The following is a 20828-nucleotide window of genomic DNA, read 5'->3' as shown; positions in this document are numbered from 1 at the left end:
GGAAGCAGAGAAGAGGTGGTGATGGGGCCCTCAGGAAAGGGGTGGGAATGGGGCATATCCCCTCCAGCCCCCTGCCGTGAGCACCCCCACAAGCTGAGCACCCCAGCCCTCTGCCCTGACCCCCCCCACACACACCCAGCCTTCTGCCCTGACCCCTGAACACCCCTACACCCAGCCCTCTGCCCTGACCCCTAACCCCCCCCACACACCCAACCTTCTGCCCTGACCCCTGCACCCCCTCACACACCTCCAGCCCCTGTTCTGACTCCTGCACCTCCCACACACACCCAGCCCCCCCACACCCCATGCCCTGACTCTTGCACCACCCCCCCACATCCCCACCCTGAGCACCAAATGGCAGCTCCTGCACCCACCCACCCCATTCCCACCTGCACCCCCGGGTCCTGGCTGCTGACCCCTTGCCAGCCAGGGTCCCACAGGCCCCACTCAGCCTGCTGCTGAACTAGGTGAATGGAACCCCAGGCCGGCGGCGTAAGATCAGCATTTTAATTTAAATTTTAAACTAAGCTTCTTAAACATTTTGAAAACCGTGTTTATTTTACATACAATAGTTTAGTTATATAATATAGACTTACAGAGAGAGAGTTTCTAAAAAACGTTAAAATGTATTACCGGCACGCGAAACCTTAAGTTAAAGTGAATAAGTGAAGACTCGGCACACCACTTCTGAAAGGTTGCTGACCCCTGATCTAAGCCAAAATTTGCTCACTCCTTTGGAGGTTTATATCCTGTGCCCATTTGTTGTAAGAGTCCATTCCTGACTCAGGTTGCTGCATAGTGCATTGCATCTTTGCGGTCTCTCTCCTTTTTCTCCGGTCCATATAAAGTTTTAGGGTTGTTGTTTTTTTGTAATGCTTTTTGATTAAACGACTTTGCTGATCACCTGAGGGAAACATTTTCTTGCCCTCTCCTGCATTTCACCCATTGGCGGAGACAGTGCCTCTCTACGTCTCTCTCTCTTTTATGATCGCACCATTGCTCCTTTCGGGCTTCGGGCTGGCTGGTGTCTACCTGTTTCCACCTCTAGCTTGAGGTCACTGGTCCTGTGTTTGGTGAGCGGCTGCTGTCGAGAGGCGCTTTTCATCGCGCTCGCATAATCTGCCGCCGCTGGGTGATGCTTCCGCGCAGGGATGTTTAGCAGCCTCGGTCGCAGCGAGGCGCGTTTTGTGCTTACGGGCGTGCTGCTGTCGGTGTCCATCGAGCACCCGGCCTAGATTGCCGGTGGGCTGCTGCTTCCTCACCAGGGGCTCGGAGCTGCTGCCCGCTGAGCTGCGGGAGGGTCATAATATGCTGCAGGGCAGGGGCCGGTGGCTGCGGAGGTGGCCCCACCCGCAGCCGGGCTCTTTGCCCCCACAGTTGAGGGGGAGGGGGCGCGACCCGGCCGTGGCTGGCGGAGGGGTGCCGGCCACGCGCACGGGAGCGCTGATATAGGACTACGGGAGCCCCCCCCTCCGGGGGCTGGGTGAGACCGCGCGGCCCCTTTAAGAGGCCGGTGAGCGGCTGACGGGTGGGATCACGTGGCCCGAGGCTGGAGCCGGAACCCGGCCGGGCTGGGAAGCGTCAGACAGCGGCGAGGCTGTGGAGCGTGGACCAGTGAGGCAGGGGTTGCGCGCGTACGCGCGCTCTCACTCCCTCCCTCCCTCCGACCCCCCCTCCCGGCCGTCTCGCGCGCGGCCGGGCTGTGGCGCCCCAGCTTGGAGCAGGAGTCCGCGATCCCCTGCGCGGGGCGGCGTTCCTCGCTGCCCTCCCGCTTCTCTCGCCGGCCCCGCCGCCGGGCTCCGGAGCATGGAGCTGTTCCAAGCGAAGGATCACTACATCCTGCAGCGCGGGGAGCGGGCGCTCTGGTGCAGCCGGAGGGACGGTACCCTGCAGCTGCGACCCGGTGAGTCAGACGCGGCTTGGAGGGGAGAGTCTCCGGCACCCGGGGACAGGCGGGCTGGGCTGGGGACAGGTGGGGTGAGGAGACTGGCGGTGGGCGGGCAGTGGGAGGACATGGCCGACAGACCCGATCAGGCTAGGGCACGGGGTGGGCAGGTTGGGGAGTGAGAAGGGGGATGGCGGCTCCCCTGGGGGCGGGACGAGCGGGGGGTGACGAGGGGGATGGCGGACCCGCTGGGGCGGGGCGGGGGGAGGGGGTGACGAGGAGGATGGCGGACCCGCTGGGGAGGGGAGGAGAAGACAAGGGTGGGCGCGGTGGCAAGGGGTGTGTGTGTGTGACGGGGGGATGGCGGACCCCCGGGGGCGGGACGAGCGGGCGGTGACGAGGGGGATGGCGGACCCGCTGGGGGGGACACGGGGGGCAAGGAGGATGGCGGACCCGCTGGGGAGGGGCGGGAGTGGGGCAAGGAGGATGGCGGACCCGTTGGGGAGGGGAGGAGAAGGGTGGGCGCGGTGGCAAGCGGGAGTGTGTATGTGATGGGGGGATGGCGGACCCCCGGGTGGCGGGACGAGCGGGGGGTGACAAGGAGGATGGCGGACCCGCTGGGAGTGGTGAACAGGGGGTGACCAGGAGGGGGGCGGACCTGCTCGGGGGGGGCAGGGTGGTGAGTGGGGCTAGTGATGAGAAGGGTGGTGACTGGGGGAGGGGGTGACATGGTGGACCCGCTGGGGTGGGCAGGCTGGGGATCGGGGGGGGGGGGGTGGTGGACGCACTGATGGGGGGGCGGTGGTGGTGGTGAGAGGGATCATGGACCCACTGGGGAGGCAGGTAGGGTTGTGGGGAGTGACAAGAGGAAAGGCAGCCCTGTGGAGGGGGGGAGCAGGGTGATGAGTGGGGGATGATGAGGATGTGGGGGGCAGGGTAGCGAGTGGGGTGATGGGGAGGTTGGCAGATGGGATGCTGAGTGGGGGTTATGGGGAGGTGCTTGAGGATGGCAGATCCACTTGGGCACCTGCAGGGTGGTGGTGATGACTACAAAGTGGGTAGCTGACCCACTGGGGTAGGCTGGTGAGTGTGGAGGTGATGAGGAGGATGGCAGACCCACTTGGGGCGGGCAGGCAGGCTGGAATGGGTGGAGAGGTGACAGAGGATGGCAGAAGACCCATTCAGGCAGGCTGCTAGTACTTTTGAGTGCTGGAGGGCTTACAGGGTGGGGGATGAGAATCTTGAAAGCCTTGAGGCACTAATAAACACAGAGGTGGTGCTAGTCCATTGGGGGCCCTAAGCAGGAATACCCCCCAACCCCCCGAACACATAATGAAAAGGGAATAGGAGGTTCCGTTGACCTGTTTGGGGCCCTAAGAAATTGCTTTGTCTGTTTATGCCTAGCACTGGCTTTGGATAAACATGAGTTTTCATTCCTTCTTTCCTCTGCAGCCTGACAATGCTGTAGGGATCAGTTATTCTCCACTCCTGAAGCAATAGGGTTGTGATGGTTTGCTACCCCTGCTTAGCAAAATATAACCCAATATTTACAGTCACCTTTCCTCATTATGCTGCTGCAGCCAGCAGTCTGAATCGAAGCACCACGAGGGAAGCTGGATAGACAGCCCTGTACCTGGGGGTCTGGGATATGTGTTGTTGTGGGTACAGGGCTCTGCTGATTGCCCAGTGAAATGGGGGCTTTGTCAACTGGTCATTATGCTGAAATGGCTGTGTGATCATTGACAGTGTCTACAACCTATTTTTTATTCTTGTACTGATGAAGGATTGTACATCAAGGATAGATCTTATTCCAGTGGTGAATTTCTTAATCCTTCCTGCTGCTGATAGGAATTGGCTTCAGTTAGGTTTTGCTGTTGATAAATTATTAGAGTAGCAGCCTCAACAATGGTTTTAGAGAACTAGTCATTCACAAAATACAGAACACTTGTCCCTGTGTATATAATCTAGTATAGGCAGGGTAAAACATCATGCATCAGTTCACACACATGATGGTGTTGAGGTGTCACTAATAGTCTAAATCAGTTTAAAAGCTGTCTTTGTTTTCCTGTGAATTTTTCCCCCTGTAAAAATAAACTGAAAATGTGACTGCCAGCTGTTTATAGATTGTGTTCTCTCTTTAAATTGTATGTGTGCCGTTGAAATAGACTGGTATATGATTCCTGTCCCTCTTGGACCATCATGAAAATGAGGAAGGCCTCTTGTGTGACTGAAACAGTGTGCAAAATAAACAGTTCTTTGCTATTGATCTTAATACAGGCTGGTTATCCGGCATATTATCTGTTACATAGGGTAAAAAATTCCCTCTCCTTTCTCCTGATTTTCTTTTTATGAGCAATCAGGCAGGTTTGTACTTTCGTGCATGTTGTTCTCCTCAGACTCACTTCTGTGATGACTGAGTCTATTTTGAAGCAAGTACCAACTTTTTGTGTGTCACTTAATCATATTCAAAGATACAGTCCATAAAAGTAAAGAAACATGGGGACTCAGACTCAAATACTGAGAAAAGGAGAGGGGGAAAAAAAAAAAGGCAATACCCCTTTCCTCCAGCAATAGGGTAGTCATTTTGGATATTACTAAATACAGTACTATTCTAAGAAGTAACCTTCTACCCTTGAGTAATAGACATAGGCTTAAAATTAAGGAAATATTTGGCCCCTGACTTGTTTTTAGTATGGTATAAATACTTTGGGTACTTTAAAATAGCTGGGATATTTCACTGAAGAGGGTAGCAGCTGCTCATGGACTCTAGCTACTTCTCAATCTTACTACCTATACCTGTCTAAAATGTGAGTCCAAGGAAAACTGAGGAAAATTTTTATAAGCATGTGTATAATCCAATCTATTACCATCTCTTGAGTATCCTAGTCTGTAAAGATGTAAAAATGTCTAGAATATTTCTAGCAACAAAATACGTAATCTCAAATACTATCAATCTTCATGTATCAAAATAATTATTCTCTCATATTCTCATTTAAATAAAATCCACCCCAAACAACTTTAATATTTGGCCAGGCTTATGTGTGTATGCATTAAAGTGTGTCCCTCTTGCCACTTTAATTTGCATGCTTCAGCTCACTTGAGATGGGTTGTAATGTTGTTCTAGCATCATTTATTTATTACATTTTGTCCAGGAGCTTTATTTATAGTTTAGGGTCTGACCATCTTAATTTACAAACCACACTATAACTAGCTTATAACTACCACTTATAAAATATCTGCTGACAAAAGCTGGTCTAAAGGGTAGTTTATTAATTGAATAAATGTTCATACAAAAAATCTAATTTTAAATTAATATAGTTATAATTTTCTACAGATGGGTAGAAAGCTATTACTCTGCACATGAGTAGTAAAATAACAAACTTGCACACACTAGTCTTTGAGATTGACGTTCTTGGGGCCTAAAGGCTTTTAATCATCTGTATGCTGTCCGTTGCAGGGATTACTGTGGTCTCGTGGAACCCATTTACTTCAGGGGGGCCTTGTGAGAGTGCAGCAGTCTGTTTGCACGCTGACAATTGCAGGATTGGATTCTTACTGACTGAAAATTTAAGGGAATGCTGTAAATCTGAACTCTACTCAGTTTAAAATAATGAGTAAGTGAAAAGTAATTTGATGCTACATCTGCCCCTTTGCCTTCTTGACAATTTTTGTTGTGGTTACAGCCGCATTCCTTATTTTTAAATGGTTTTTTCTTTCCTGTTTCTTGCTGTGTAACCTTTGCAAACAGGAGAAAATGATAGTAGTGAAACTGATCATACACAAAGTACTTTCAAATGTGTAAAGTAGATCTGAAAAAAAAAGTGTATTTCTGTAACTAGCTATTTCTTTTAGTAATAATACATTTAAAAAAAAACACTGCACTTGTCTGAATTTTGTTTAAGTTAATAGTGTACTTTGTTCCGTGGCCATTATAATGGTCAGTATTCCCCAATGACGTGAGTAATCAGATTATATGTCAGTGTTTTATCAGTTAGTAAACAGTAGAGCTATAATCTATGTGCATTGAAATGTTTCATAATTGTATAAGTTGTCAAAATGTTACATGTGGAATATGTATTGCGTTTTTTTTTTTTTTTTTTTAAAAGAAGCTTCAGTTTCATTCTGTTTAAACAATACATGTGTATGGTTTGGACTGAATCTCAGGTGGGTGATAAGCCATGCAAAATATTAATGTGTATGTATCTGAGGCCTTCCATTTGAAGAGCTCAAATTAATTTGCCAACACTACTGAATGTAAGCCTCTTGACATCCCTAGAGATAGGTAAGTATTCTCTCCATTTTATGGATGAAGGAAATAGAGACACTATCTCAGGTCAAAAACACACAAGTCCTGTGGGAGAGCTTTTATTAGAAATCTGCTCTCAAATACCTAGTTCCTTTACAAATAAACAATGATTTCTCTATTTCATATATTTAAAGGAACACAGCCATATGTTAGAAACTCTTTACCTACTATTGTTGAAAGTAATACTTGGGATTACTATAAGAGTGAGACTGGGTCCCAGGCAGGGCCAGCAGTATGTCTCTTAGCTTACTCTGTGCATTTGACAGCCTGCTTGAGTATTGAGTATATTCATTTTTTTTAACTGCATTCAGTTTTGTTGTGTGTATGTTTTTGCACACAGCAACAGGGAAAGAAACATGAAAACCCCAAAGTGGCAGAGACACTCAGGTCAAGTGTAGTACTTGATATCAAAATGAATTGATTTTAAACAGTGAATTATGTAACTTGGTATGTAGACTTGGTAAAGGAAATCTATTAAAATTTTAAAAATTAAAATTGGCTCCTTAATTATTTTTTTTAAAGATGTCTAAAAATGTATATCCATTAACAGGAAACAAAACTTGTTACTGGTCCTGGACCAGTAAATTTGTGGAGATGAGAGGGAGAGCTTCAAAACAGCTGTACTGTGTGTAAAAGTGTTCCTAAAACTGTCAGGGCATGAGGTATTAAGAGTAAATGTCTTTTTGATATTTCTTCAGGTCTGAATATATAGCAAGTTTTGGACCAATAGAACCTTTAAATTCCTGACTAATCTCTTAGATAGTGGAGAGAACAACTTAACTGGATTGGCTTTATTGCAATGAATGTATTTCAGTTGTTTGACTTCACAAGAAGGCTGACATTATGCCCTAATTTGAGAGAGAGCTGCTTGTGTTTACACAGGTTTTCTCTAATCGTAGCAGTTTCCTTTTTTGTGGACTTAAAGCATTATTGAATCTCCATATAGAATCTTTAGATTACTCTGGCACTATATGCTAGATTCTTAACTGTCCATGATATGTCTTCAGCATGAAAATCTTACTGGGTGATCAAAACATACTTTGTTTTAATATGTTGTAAATATTTATTGACTTGTTCTAGAATAAATTGTTAGCAGTTCTTGTTTACATCTTACCTAGGATTTCCTGGCATGTATCACCATGCAGATTACAAATATGGATTTAATGACTCTTACTACAAGGATATATCTTAGTAGAAGCTGAGGAACTCCTTGGTACTAACTGATCAGTTAAAAACATGAGATGACAAGAGAACCTTAACCAGGTGGTCTTCTTCAAAGGGGGCGGGGGGGAAAAAGCAATAAAGAGCTTTTTCAGCTAAGAGGAATTGTGTGACCAGTAATTTTGAAGGATAAAACACACACGGCACCGGCAACCATAATGTTTTGGACTGTGATCGCTCAAACTGAACAAGATTGTAGTTACTTCTTGGATCAGACACTTGTGAGGGGAGAAACGGGTGTCCAAAAAGGGTTTTGACTTTAGGTGATGTTTTTCCTGCTGTTAGTACTGAGCCAGTATTTTCAGGATAAATATAAAATGTCTTACATTTCACTCAGAAAACATTCAATCTAACACAACTTCTAACTGGTTGGTGTCACCAAAGACCCCATGTCTTTTTTCAAGAGCAGAGGTGTTTTTAGAACTACCCTGTAATTGAATCTATAGGAGCAAATGTGAATTAACAAAAAAGGGCACTTTCCTAGGAAACAAACTACCGTATATACTCGTTCATAAGCCGATTTTTTTTTTTTTTTTTTTTTTTTTTTAGTAAAAAAGGGAAGCACCAGAGATGGGGGTTGGCTTAAGAACGGGTATAAAGAAGGAGAGGTGGGACACAGCCCCTCCACCCAATAGAGGGAGCAAGGAGAGGCAGCAGAGACAGAAGGGAAGAGGCGGGGCCAGAGTCTCTGTACTTCTGGCCACGCTGCTCTCCCCCCAGCCTCCAAAGCAGCTGCAGCTCTGGCGCTGGCAGGCTGCAGCCGTGCCGCTCGGCCCCACCCCCCAGAGCAGGCTGTGGCCGTGCTGCCCGGGCACCAGAGCACGCTGTGGCCATACCGCCCAGCCTGCTGGAACATGCTGTGGTTGTGCCGCCAGGTCTGGCCTGCCAGAGGTGGCTCTGGCCGTGCCGCCCGGTCTGGCCCGCCGGAGCAGCTCCAGCCAGGTCAGAGACATCCTCCCTTGGCCCTCCCCAGATAAGGTGGGAAGGGATGGGAAGGGGAGAGTGTGGGGGTCCCGGGCTGGGGATGGTCACAGGGGTTACTCCCCTGACTCCCAGCTTCTCCCCCTTCCCTCCCCTCCTCCCAAATTTCCCCACCAGTTGATATCCCGGCCTATCAGAGTAAGCAGCTGGAGCGTCAGGACACTTTGTTTGCTTAGGTTTACCGCCGTGCCTGCGAATGCTCGAGGTAAACAAACCATCTCCGACCACCAGTGGCTTATCCTGATGGCCTGGGAGCCAAAGTTTGCTGACCCCTGAATTATAGGGTCGGCTTATGAACGGGTTATAAAAATTTTCCATTTTTACTTGTCCATCTTGGGGGGGGGAGGGGTCGGCTTATAAACGAACTGGCTTATGATTGAGTATATATGGTATTATAATATTGGTGCTGTAGAAAGGCTCCTGTTTCTGTGGAGGAGATGGATGCATATCAGCTGTTGAAGTAATTCCCTGCAATGGAATATACCCTTTTATAACTCACTTCGGATTCAAGTGTTTATAGAATATCTACATGGAGAAGAGATTTTTGATAATAGCTCTCTAATCAAGCAGAAAAAGGCATAGTCATATCAGATTAAATAAGGCACATATTTTAACAGTGAGGGTAATTTAACAATTGGATCAGCTTACCTAAGGAAGTTGTGGACTTTCAGTTTCTTTGTGTCTATCTTTCTAGAAGATATGCATAGCTCAAAGAAGATCTGGGCTTGATCAAAAAATTATTGGATGAGGTTTTTTGGCCTGTGTTGTGTAGGAGATCATTGTAACTATCTCTTTTCACTTTTAAAAAACTATAAGCGGTGTTCATGGTTCCTGCCAGTAAGGGCTCTGATTCTGCAAAGACTTAAACACATGGTTAACTTTAGACACTGTGAGCAGTTCCACTGAAGCAACTGGAACTACTTGCCAGGAATAAAGCTAAATATGTGCTTAAGTCTTTGCAGCAGTAGGGCCCAACTTTGTTATCCATTGGCATTGAATCCCAAAACTTAAGCAATTTCAGATAAAACCTGATGTTTTCCAAAGGTGAAATAGTTTTGTTTGGAAGTGGCCTAATACATAGAGGAACTTTACTTTTTATGAACAGTTAGATTTAATTTGCCAACGTTTTTTGTTTTCTAAAAGTAGATATTCAGATAAATAAAAGCCAAGCAAACTACTTAAACATGTAGTATACAAAGGTAATGTATACTTATGAATATGTAAAGGCCTACATTTGAAATATCCAAAAAGGAACTAGTTTAACTTTAGGGTTTAGTGGTCTAGATATCACAGACCCCTTCATAATAAGAGCCACTCATAAGCTACATAATATGATCCACTGAGAGCACATCACAGAATGAAGTTCTGATTGTCAGATTAATATCGCTGAACTTGAAAAATCAACATGCTAGCAATGAATACGAAATTTTCTTTACTGAGAGTGGACGCTGAAGCAATCAATTCTTGTAATTATGGCACAAATCTTAAAAATATTTCTAGACCTCATGGTTTCTGAAATAATTTTCAGAAAGTAACCTTATCCAGTATTTCTTTTCTAGTCTAGAAGCAGCTTGAGTAAACTATTGCTCTTAGTAGCTCTGCCTAGCACCAAAGGCTGGTAGAAAAGATGAGGTACTGAAGCAGGATCAAGGAACAACGTCCTGGTACAAATCTCAGCAGCTTGGTTTGATTGGAGGGGTTGGCCGGTCTGGGCTTCTTTCATGTGTTGCTCCTTGTTTGCTGGTGTCAGGTAACTTTGTCTTGTTATAATTCTTCTGTACCCCCACTCCCTTTTGAGTGGAGAAGTAGGAATGGTATGACTATGCTGAATAGAGTAGGGAAAGTATGATGTTTTGATACTGAGTTTCAGAGTGGTAGCCGTGTTAGTCTGTATCAGCAAAAACAATGAGGAGTCCTTGTGGCACCTTAGAGACTAACAAATTTATTTGGGCATAAGCTTTTGTTGGCTAGAACCCACTTCATCAGGTGCATGGAGTGGAAAATACAGTAGCAGGTATAAATTCACAGCACATGAAAAGATGGGAGTTGCCATATCAAGTGGGAGGTCAGTCTAACGAGACAATTCAATTAACAGGATACCAAGGGAGGAAAAATCACTTTTGTAGTGGTAATGAGAGTGGCCCATTTCAAACAGTTGACAAGAAGATGTGAGTAACAGTAGGGGGAAATTAGTATGGGGGAAATTAGGTTTTTAATGACCCAACCACTCCCAGTCTTTATTCAGGCCTCATTTGATGGTGTCCAGTTTGCAAATTAATTCCAGTTCTGCAGTTTCATGTTGGAGTCTGTTTTTGAAGTTTTTGTTGTTGAAGAATTGTGACTTTTAGGTCTGTTATTGAGTGACCAGGGAGATTGAAGTGTTCTCCTACTGGTCTTTGAATGTTATAATTCCTGATGTCAGATTTGTGTCCATTTATTCTTTTGCGTAGAGACTGTCCGGTTTGGCCAATGTACATGGCAGAGGGGCATTGCTGGCACATGATGGCATATATCACATTCGACCTAGCTACTGCCTCTCAGGGAGGTGGATTACCTATTCCAACTGGAGAACTCCCGTTGCTGTAGGGAGTGTCTACACTAGGGGTAGGCAACCTATGGCACGTGTGCCGAAGGCGGCACGCGAGCTGATTTTCAGTGGCACTCACACTGCCCAGGTCCTGGTCACGGGTCCGGGGGGCTCTGCATTTTAATTTTTTTTTAAATGAAGCGTCTTAAACATTTTTAAAACCTTATTTACTTTACATACAACAATAGTTTAGGTATATATTATAGACTTATAGAAAGAGACCTTCTAAAAATGTTAAAATGTATTACTGGCATGCGAAACCTTAAATTAGAGTGAATAAATGAAGACTCGGCACACCACTTCTGAAAGGTTGCCGACCCTTGGTCTACACTGAAGCACTACAGCATTTCAAATATAGACAAGCCCTATAAATGGGGATCTACGTTCTAGTTTGTGAAAATTTCCCTCTTCACTTAGATGAGAGGGAAATTGCATCTTAAGAGAAAATGAACACTAGCATTTCTGAGATTGATGTCATGCAGTCAGCTGTTACTGTACAGGGACCTGAAAATATGGGAGGTATTACTATAGGATTTTCTTCTCTCCCTTCCCCCCCGACCGTGGGGTACAAAAGTGTGCTCACTTCCAGAGACCAGAGGTCCAGAACAAAGCATATGATGACATAAAATGGCACTAGGATAATTAAGCTGGTTGGCTGCTATCTTTTTTAGAATTTAATTGAAAGAGAGCAAGTAGTGCTGACTGCATTCATGTGACTGATATAATTGAAGATTTGAAACAGTTGTCAAGCTCCACTGAAATTTTAACTGTGACTTGCTACTTCAGTTTATTAGAAACTAATGATGGATTTCTCCATTTGTCAGCATAAACCTTTCACAACCATGTGTAGTACCTTTTTGCCTAAATCTGTATGGAAACTAAATAAACAGTCTTTAGAAAAAGAGATTGAGTGAGTGAAACTTCAAAGTATGAGACCAAAATTATTTCCTTGTTAATGATTAAGGAATGCTGCCTGTCTTAAATGAACTTTCAGGATAGCTTTATGAGCAAGGAATTAATTCAGTAGGCCTGGGCAGATAAAAATGGATCTAGTACGTCAAAAGCTCTGACTCTTGTAATTTTAGACTCACATCCTCATCCCTGACTCACTTGCTGGTTGCTGAGAGACCCTGGACGGAGCTACAGTCTTTCATTCATAAGCAAATATATGAACTTATTTATGCATATATGGGTTCTCTTCCATTGACAAAAACACTCTCAAAAACAGACTGCTTTCAGTCTTTGGAGACTATTCAGTTTTTTACTCTACATTTTAAATCCCTGTTTTTCTACACAAATGTCTTTCTTTGTCTCAGAAGCTTTTGTGCTAAATAACTATTTCCACAAATCCTACTGACTGTTCATCCCTTCTTTCTCCTTTCCCCACCCTCCCCTACTCATCAGTCCTTTGTAACCTCCAGGCGTTTTCCTTTCCCATCCTATGCAGTGAGGAGAAGACTGGGAGAAAAAAGTATTTCTGAAAACTTTCCAGACTCTCTGTTCACATCATCACCTGCAAGAATTTTTGGGGAAGTGCTGTATCTGTTGCATGTTGGAATAGATAGATGGTGAAACTTATGTTTGGATATTGTGCCAATGTACACATTTTTTTTTAAAAAGTGACTTATCAAGATTTATTTGCACAGTTAGCAGTTTGCAAGTGACTGGTTTCTTTGTCTTACTGAAGAAATGGGGGCCATTTATGTACTTATCTGGGCGCATCAATTTTTAATGTATTTATACTTGAAACAATGCTGTGAGGTAGGAAAGTACTGATACCCTTGTTTTACAGATGGGAACTGAGGCACAGAGAGACTGAGACTTGGCCCAAGGTTACAACTAGAGCAGGTCAGAGACATCCTCCCCAACCCCCCACTGTTCTTATTTCCTCTAGGGCTTTGTTCCCCCTCCTTCATGAAAACACATACTGTCCCTCAGTAGTACAATGAACTCCTGAAATACTTAAACTTAATTTAATAAGATTAAACTTTAATTTAGTATGGTTGTCCAGGATATTGTTATATCTGTCATAACTTCTTTAAGATATGGCCTTTCCCATCATCCACACAGCTAAAGCTTTTGTCAAGGCTTTCCTCGTCATGGCTTGATTACCGCACCTCTTCTTCTTTGGTCTTGACAAATACAGTCTTGCCCAACTAATATCATTCAAAATACTGCTGCAGGGATTGTGTTCCTAGCTCATTGCTTTGACCATGTCACTCATTTGCATTCCTCCACTGGCTCCCCTTTCTCTGTCACATCAAATATAAGGTACTTGTCTTCACTTTCAAGGCCCTTCCCACCCTAACTATCATCTCTTGTTGAAATCTCGATAGTAAATTTCCATCTCTGGCCAATAATGCCGGCTTTCATTGCCCCCTTGTTAAATTTTCACAGGCACCTTCATGCCTTCTTCCATGCTGCCCTTCAGCCTTAGGAGGAGCTTAGGTGTTTAGTCCCAGGTGACAGGACTACCTGACCTACTAGTGTCACAGCTACTTTCCAGAACGCCTCTCAGGAAGAAGAGAGATTAATATCTTCCAAGTCTTATTGTTTCTTCCTAATGGCCCATCAAAGCTGATGACCTATTGTCTAGTGGGTGTCTCCCAATTAAACACAGTTGTAATTGTCACATGGTCAATATTCCTAACTTTAGATACAGAAATGATGCATGCATACAAATTGGATAATCACATTCAGTAAATTATAACCTTTCCAATGATACCTTACAAGACCCATCTTGCATAAAATATATCTTAGTTAGGCCATATTCATATCATAACAATATTTCTATGAAGACTATGGAGTGTCATGCCACAGTATGTAGCATATATTTTTTCATCCTTCTTTTTACTAAGTGGCTGAACAGTTTTTTGTTTTAGCTTCATCAAAAAGACATTTGGATGCAAGCGAAGTCTTGTAACCCTTTATCCTGAAAAGTGAAAGTTAGGAGTCTGAAAATAGAGGTTGGTAACAGACAGTTATGCAGACTTACCTTGTTGGCAACAATGATTATCAGCAAAACCCAGAGGATTCAGTTGTTAATACTGTGCCCCCCTTGAATCCTCTGTCCACTGCCACAGTGCAGGAAGTGCTGTGTGCCAATGACACTGAGGGGTAGTCTACACTAATGCGTTACATCGGTGCAACTGCATTGTGTCTGGTGAAGACACGCTATGCCAACGGGCGAGCACTTTATTATTGGCATAAAATTGCTTACTTTCTCATTTTGTCTGTATGAAATTTTAGTTTGCACTAACTTTGCTAGTGCTTTTTATGTAGCCTGTTGTAAAACTAGGCAAATATCTAGATGTGTTGATATACCCCTGATATACCCCCTGGAAGACCTCGGAGTACCCCAGGGGTACATGTACCCCTGGTTGAGAACCACTGGTGTAGACAAGCCCTAAGTGTGGACATGCCATCTTGTGAGGAGATGGAACATAATTGTGGGATATTGAATCAGTGGCATAATCCTACACCCTGACAATGGGAATCTTGGTATGTTCGAATATGAAAATTAATATCCTACTAGCACTGCCTCTCTTTCAAGACTTTCTAACATATCTCCCAGGAGCATAAAAATGCTAGTCCCAAGTGGATTAAAACTGCATTAAAATTGTAGAGCTAATGATGTATGCCAAACTTCACTCCTATCACTTTAGTATCTCATATTCCCTTCATCTCTGGGGTGAAGGTATAATAGTCTCACTGTCTTCAGAGTTCCTAGCATACTTCTGATGCTATGTTTAATATTTTAATTCTTGCAGCATTGGACCTTTCTGCATTCACAGTATACTCTTCTAGAGTTTGACTTGGATATACAAAAAAGAATTTCCCAAATATGATGAAATTATTTACTCAGAGCTAAAGAATAATGTGCTGTACATGCTTGGTTCAGGGTGTGACACCTACACGTTAATCATTAACTTGAAATGAATGACTCATGCTTTATGCAAGTTTAAAAGAGAAGCTGTCTTGCCACTGCGTAGCAGGACAGTAGGGGAATTTTTAAACAAAGTTAACTTACTATATGTTTAAAGGCTATACTTGGTGGTGATTATTTTTTTTAAAGAAAGGCTTATTAAAACATTGTACAAGAAAAATATTTTTTCTTTCCCTTCACCACTGGCAACATTTTTTGTCATGCCTGCCTTTGCCAGAGGTCCATTCTCTTCTTCGTCCAGCTCTTTCTAACTGATTGTGTAGCCTCAGTAACGAGACTGGCATTTCGGAATGTATAGAGGTAAGTTCTGTCCCAAAGATCTTACCATCTTGGGGCCTGATCTTGCAAGCACTTGAGTAAGTTCTGATCATGTTGTTAGGTTTTTTTTTTTTTTTTTTTTTAATTCTAAATCATGCTGAATCTCCTCATTCTTATCTCTAAGGTGCCCTGCACATTGCTTTTCCACCTCCATCTCTATACTAACTTCTTACTATGGTACTGTTTGTGAGCTGTGCTCTATCAGCTGCTCTTGCTTTACTGATCCCTGTCCCTTTTCTTGATTCCTGTCTCCCTACCTGTTTTCATGCTGTCTAATGCCTGGAATATTCTTTGAACCAAGCAACCTTGCTTTCAAAGCCCTTCCTAAAAACTCATTACTTCTGCTGAGTCTCTCTCTCTTTTTTTCTTCTTCTCTCGTCTGCCGTATATGTGTATGCATATATAAAAATAACTATAGCATATTAAATCTATAACCTGGAACTTTGAGATACATGTGAAATGACTTTTGTAAACCCATTTTTGTTTTCTTTGTATGTTGTCTAATTTAGCTTGAATTCTTCAGTGCAGGGGACCATGGGTGAAACCCTGACCCTGTTAAAGTCAGTTGTAAAGCTTTCACTGACTTCAGTACGGCCAGGATATTACCCTATGTCGAAGTTCCATGCACACTTTTGGTTCTGTTAAAAAAAAAAAAAAATAAAAAAAAATAAAAAAAAATTGTGAATTACATCTCATATCAACTTTTTGAAAGGCAAAATATTTCTAGCTTTTTAACATAACTCTTTTTTGATACATTACAAATATGCTGTTATGTATAAAACCTACATCTTCGCATGCAGAGTGCAACTTTCAAACTGGTGTTCAAAATATTTTAAATGTATTCTTCAAGAATTGTTTTACAGTGTCACATTGGTTATCTCTTCCAACCTCTTCCTTTTTTTACTTTCCCTTCATCAAAGGGAACATACCTGTGTCTGAACTGCACTTTAGCTAGACCAGCTGGACAAGTTCTCCTTTTCCTGTCTACATTTTCATCACTTTCCTCTTCCCCAAGAACACAGCATGTGCCAGACAGTGTACCAGGAAATGGAAAAGGCTGAAAATGATGAAGATTTAATCAGCTTCACCTTGCTGCTCCTATTATGTTACTGTGCAAACAGTAGGCACAAGAGCAGTGCTATAGATAGGATTATCCCTAGAGAATTCCGACATATAGAGGGAGCTGGAAAAAGCAGGATACCCAGGACTTTCTGCCAAATTCAGGCACCCAGATAGAAAAATAAAAATACGTGTACTTGAAACAAAAATTTGTTCATTGTTTAAAAAACTGCTCATTATCAGTGTGCAATCTGACATCTAATATAAATACAAATGATCATGTATCAAGTACAGGAATGATTTTTGAATATTGATTTTTCGCAAGCCTAGATTCATGAAAATAGCATGCTATATTAGTATATTATGGCTATTAATTCCTGTAGTAGCTGCTGTAATTAAAGATTAAATTAAAAACTGGATGTGCTTGTGCTGGGTGGGTGAGTGGGTGGGGGAAGGGAACAAAATGAAAAGTCAGAGCTCTGTTAATTTGGAAGTTCACTACTGTCTAGGTTGTCTGGACTGCTGTTGTGGCGGGTTGGGGGAAAAACAAAGATTCAGGGCTCTCTCAAAAGGAGCCAAGTCAGTGGTCAGATGAAGAACTGACAGTAGTAGTCTCCTAACTGATCTTAACTGCTACCACAGATGTCAGATACCTGTGTCTCCCAGGTTATCCAGGGCTGCTCATGTGCAGCTGTGCTTAAAAGGGCAAATACGCAGGGCCGTATTTGGCACCAAGATTTGGGGGCGCCAAAAAGCGGTGCCCTCCTCCCCCTTTTTTTTACAGCGTTCCTACGCCCCCTCCCCAAGCGCGCGGTTGCCACTCCACTTCTCCCGCCTCCCAGGCTTGCAGCGCCAATCAGCTGTTTGGCGCCGCAAGCCTGGGAGGGGAGGAGAATTAGAGCGGGGGCGGCGTGCTCAGGGAGGAGGCGGAGCAGAGGTGAGCTGGGGTGGGGAGCTGCCGCACGGCTCCCCGGGCTGGGGGGTGGGGAGCTGCCACGGGGGTGCCTCAGGGCGGGGGGGGGAGCTGACGCGGGGGGGGCACCTCAGGGCGGGGGGGGGGGGCAGAGAGCTGCCGCAGGGCGGGGGGGGGCACAAGGTGGAAGTTTCACCTAGGGCACAAAACTTCCTTGCACTGGCCCTGCAAATACGATGTTAGGATATAGAAGTAAAGGGATGGAGAATAATATAAAAAGTATAATGCCTGTTTAGACTTGGCAAGCCAGTCAGTTGACTGCCTATTATTTGACCTTGGTCAAATATTTTCAGATATTGCAGCAAGAGTATCTGGGACCTGATTTAGGCCATAACCTACCTTTTTGGTTGCATCATGGTGTAATCTGTTAGCACTCCTACTTAAATGTTTTGATCACTCTCTTTTTATTATATGATATTGCCACCTATTGGGACAAAGGTGAACTAATTGAAAGTTGAGCATCTTGATTGGCTAGAATCTTCAGGAACAAACATTGTATGTATATCTTTATTTGTATACCAGGTTATCAATGTATGTGACAGTTTACAAAGCAGTTAAAAGACCTGTTCTGTGCCCCAAAGAGTTTACAATCTAAACTGACTAGACAAACATACAGAAATTAACTCAGGGTGTAGGGGTGTGGGAGGAAGGTTCAATCATTCTCCTTCACCAACACAAAGGGAAAAGATGCAAAGTCAATAAGCTGCTTTCAGAGTTGGCCTGTTGCCTATTTAGCATAAGTAGTATTTAAAAAAATATTTTTTCTTATATAGTTTATTTCTGTTTAATTTTATTTTTATTTTGTAACCATTCAGTCTTGAATAACATTCTCACTCAAATGCTAACCAAGCAATGCACAAAATAAAGCTGGTAGCAATAATATTTTTTTATTTTTAGAACTTCATTTCATTGTTTCACATTTTTCTGAGTTAAAATACCTCAGTTAAGTAACTTGTTTTTTGTAATCAGGCATAAGTGTCTATGTAAGGATAAGTTTGTGGGAGGCGATAAAGTCTTGCTGTTTTTTGTTACTGTTGTAATAAATTAGTATTTTAAAATATTTGACCATTTTTGACATTATTTAATAATATGACAGGTCAGTTGAACAATTATTTTTGGTCTGGTCAAATGCCCAACCCTATGTTTTCTTATATAATCACTAGCATCTCCAATTACATCTCAAAGTAATAAAGAAGCCACTACAGAGACTGAAATATGTGCCCCATGGGCTAGGGAAGGCCTGCATGGTCTGGAAGTGAGCAGCTTTCTGCACCAAGCCAATATCTTCAGCTTCCTTCATTGTGGAATCAAACATCCAGTGTCCTAGATTGCGTATGGAAAATGCTGCTCTTAACTTTAAGAAAGATAACCATTACTCTGCCCTAAGGCTACTCTGGCTCCCCACTTTCATAGGATTTGGTTCAAAATAGTGTGTGAACTACCTCTCACATGGTTTTTCTGTAATTCCCTCTTTCTTCTCCATGTCCAACTTAAAAAAACAAAAACAAAAAGGTCCTCTCCCTTTCTCTTGTCACCCTTGACTCAGCTGAATCTATATAGGAAATCAAGAGCATCCTTCCTTTAGCTGTCTGAGTTGCTGTCTCTTGCTGACTCACTTATTTGTAAAAAGCTAATTTTCCTATGCTGTTTTCTTTTCCTTTCTCCATCTTATGATTACTTTAATTTATTCATCAGTGTCATTTTACACTATTGCTTTCAGTTACTTAAACTGTGTGTTGTCTTTTTTATCGTTATACAGTTTGTATGTAGGATTCTTTACAAAATAAAGTTGTCTACAACTCAGAATTTTGATTTTATATGTATTTGTGATGCAGTCTGTGTTCTTATGTGGCTTTGCTATTTGAAGTTTTTTAGTGGTAGAAACCATTTTTGGGAATACAAAGTGAGCACACAAGATTCTTCACTAGTCTTGCTACATATTTGAAACCTAGTCTCTTCCTTGAGAAATGTAATTGTCTTCCTATTCCAAGAAAATTTATATATCAGATGGTAAATATCTCTTGATGATGTAATTATATTAATTTCATTAAGGAGTAAGTTAACAAAGTATTTCTGAGCCTTTTGTGTTCAGAGGATGTTAGGACTGGTCAGGGATGGGGAAGAAGATGCACGTAAAATTTCTGTTCTATTTCTTGCCATAAAGGGTTTGATGTGTAGTACACGTTGGCTGTGACTCCTGAAGGGATTCTTGCAACCTCTTGTTTTATGCCTTAGTGTTACTGCTAGGACTTTGCCCCGCCAAGTCCCCCCCCACCCTCCACTATTTTTTGTTGGGAGGGAGTGCTTCCTTGAAATGAAGCCATTGGTATGTATCTGCACCTTTGAAAGCTTGTAACATTTAAAGGGGGCTGGCATACTTTTGTAAGATGAAGATAGGGAACTGTACAGACCTAACAGTTGTCTTTTTGTGTTAGGATGGCTTGGTAAGATGTATGTATGAAGGGAGTGTGGCCAGATGCTTCTCTGGCAGTGGTGTGTGCTCAGTAAGAGCTCTGGAAATTAAACTGGCATCCTTAAAGAATTGTTGCTTAACTGGGCCTCCTGTGAATTTTCTGCTGCTCAGACCCGGGTCCTGCCACAAATAGTAATTATGATATACTTCTCTGAAAGCTCAGTTTGAGTTGTGTTGTACCTTGCTGACTTGGAGGGAACCTTTATTGCCACAGTAGATTGCATTCCTTTGTTTCAGTGCAAGCTGCAAAGCTTCATTTCATTACTGTGTACAAAGGATATTAAAACTCCTGTAAGAAACTGTAACTGGTGGGGGAAAAACAGACAGTGACAGATGATCAGGAAAAGGTTAATTGTTTCTGGAGAATTAGTTGCTTTGAGATTTGAGTACTGGTTATAGTAACAAGGAAACTTAAAATCTTATTGGTGGATTTAATATGTTCCTGCTGCTGCAAATGACAGAAATCCCTGTTCACTCTCACCCATTATGAGTTGTATGTAATAAGATTATTTTAAATATATGCTTTTCATCCAAAGGCTTCACATCTCAAGTACTGAAGGAAAATTCCACAAGTAACCATCGTAGTTGGGTTATAAAAGAATTGCATTTAGTTAATACTGTCACTTGCCTAGATACAGACTGTGAGGACGTGTACCTGCTTGTGCTCTGTGCTTCTATAGAGAGCTTGCTCAGCCACGCCCAAGAAAATGGAAATGGTTGTATTTCTATTTTACCATGTTAGTTGGCTTGTTTCTCTTCTCTCCCCCCTCCACCCGAAATTAAAAAGGGCTATAGTTAGCAATGAAATAAGCAGAAGTCAACGTTCCTTCTCTAGGGGCCCTTGTCAGCACTCCTTAGTCAAGGTAAACTTCCACTGACTTCAGTGCTTTTGGAAATAGCTTTTTCTTAATCTGAACTATTTGTATTGTGCTAATAGTTTGCTAGGTACATTACAGAATGAAGAAAGGGTCCCACTGGAAATAGTTTAGTCTAAATAGTGTACAGACGAGGGAAAATGGGAGGCAAAAAAGAATGCAGACAAATAGTGAGGTTAAATATTCATATTACTTCCACAACTT

General features: G+C 43.0%; 1 protein-coding gene across 9 annotated transcripts in view; it reads left to right on the top strand.

Moving 5' to 3' along the window:
• The first annotated feature begins 1379 nt into the window (after positions 1 to 1379).
• Positions 1380 to 20828, top strand: part of INPP5F (inositol polyphosphate-5-phosphatase F) — a 99207-nt gene continuing 79758 nt past the window's right edge. For 5 of the 9 annotated variants that reach the window (XR_010589316.1, XM_065552356.1, XM_065552361.1 and 2 more), the window contains exon 1: positions 1590 to 1903. Coding sequence is in view for 6 of the 9 variants with exons in the window: in XM_065552356.1 (XP_065408428.1) it covers positions 1807 to 1903 (97 nt within the window). In the remaining 3 variants the exon portion in view is untranslated. Of the gene's footprint in view, positions 1904 to 15166; positions 15283 to 20828 lie in introns of those variants that run through there. The other 4 variants (XM_065552354.1, XM_065552358.1, XM_065552357.1 and 1 more) reach the window with 4 other exon arrangements.

Source organism: Chrysemys picta, chromosome 7 (genome assembly GCF_011386835.1).
Source record: "Chrysemys picta bellii isolate R12L10 chromosome 7, ASM1138683v2, whole genome shotgun sequence".
In the NCBI taxonomy this organism is placed as follows: domain Eukaryota; kingdom Metazoa; phylum Chordata; order Testudines; family Emydidae; genus Chrysemys; species Chrysemys picta.
The sequence above is the reverse complement of the archived record's forward strand: the minus strand, read 5'-3'. Positions and strand labels throughout refer to the sequence as shown.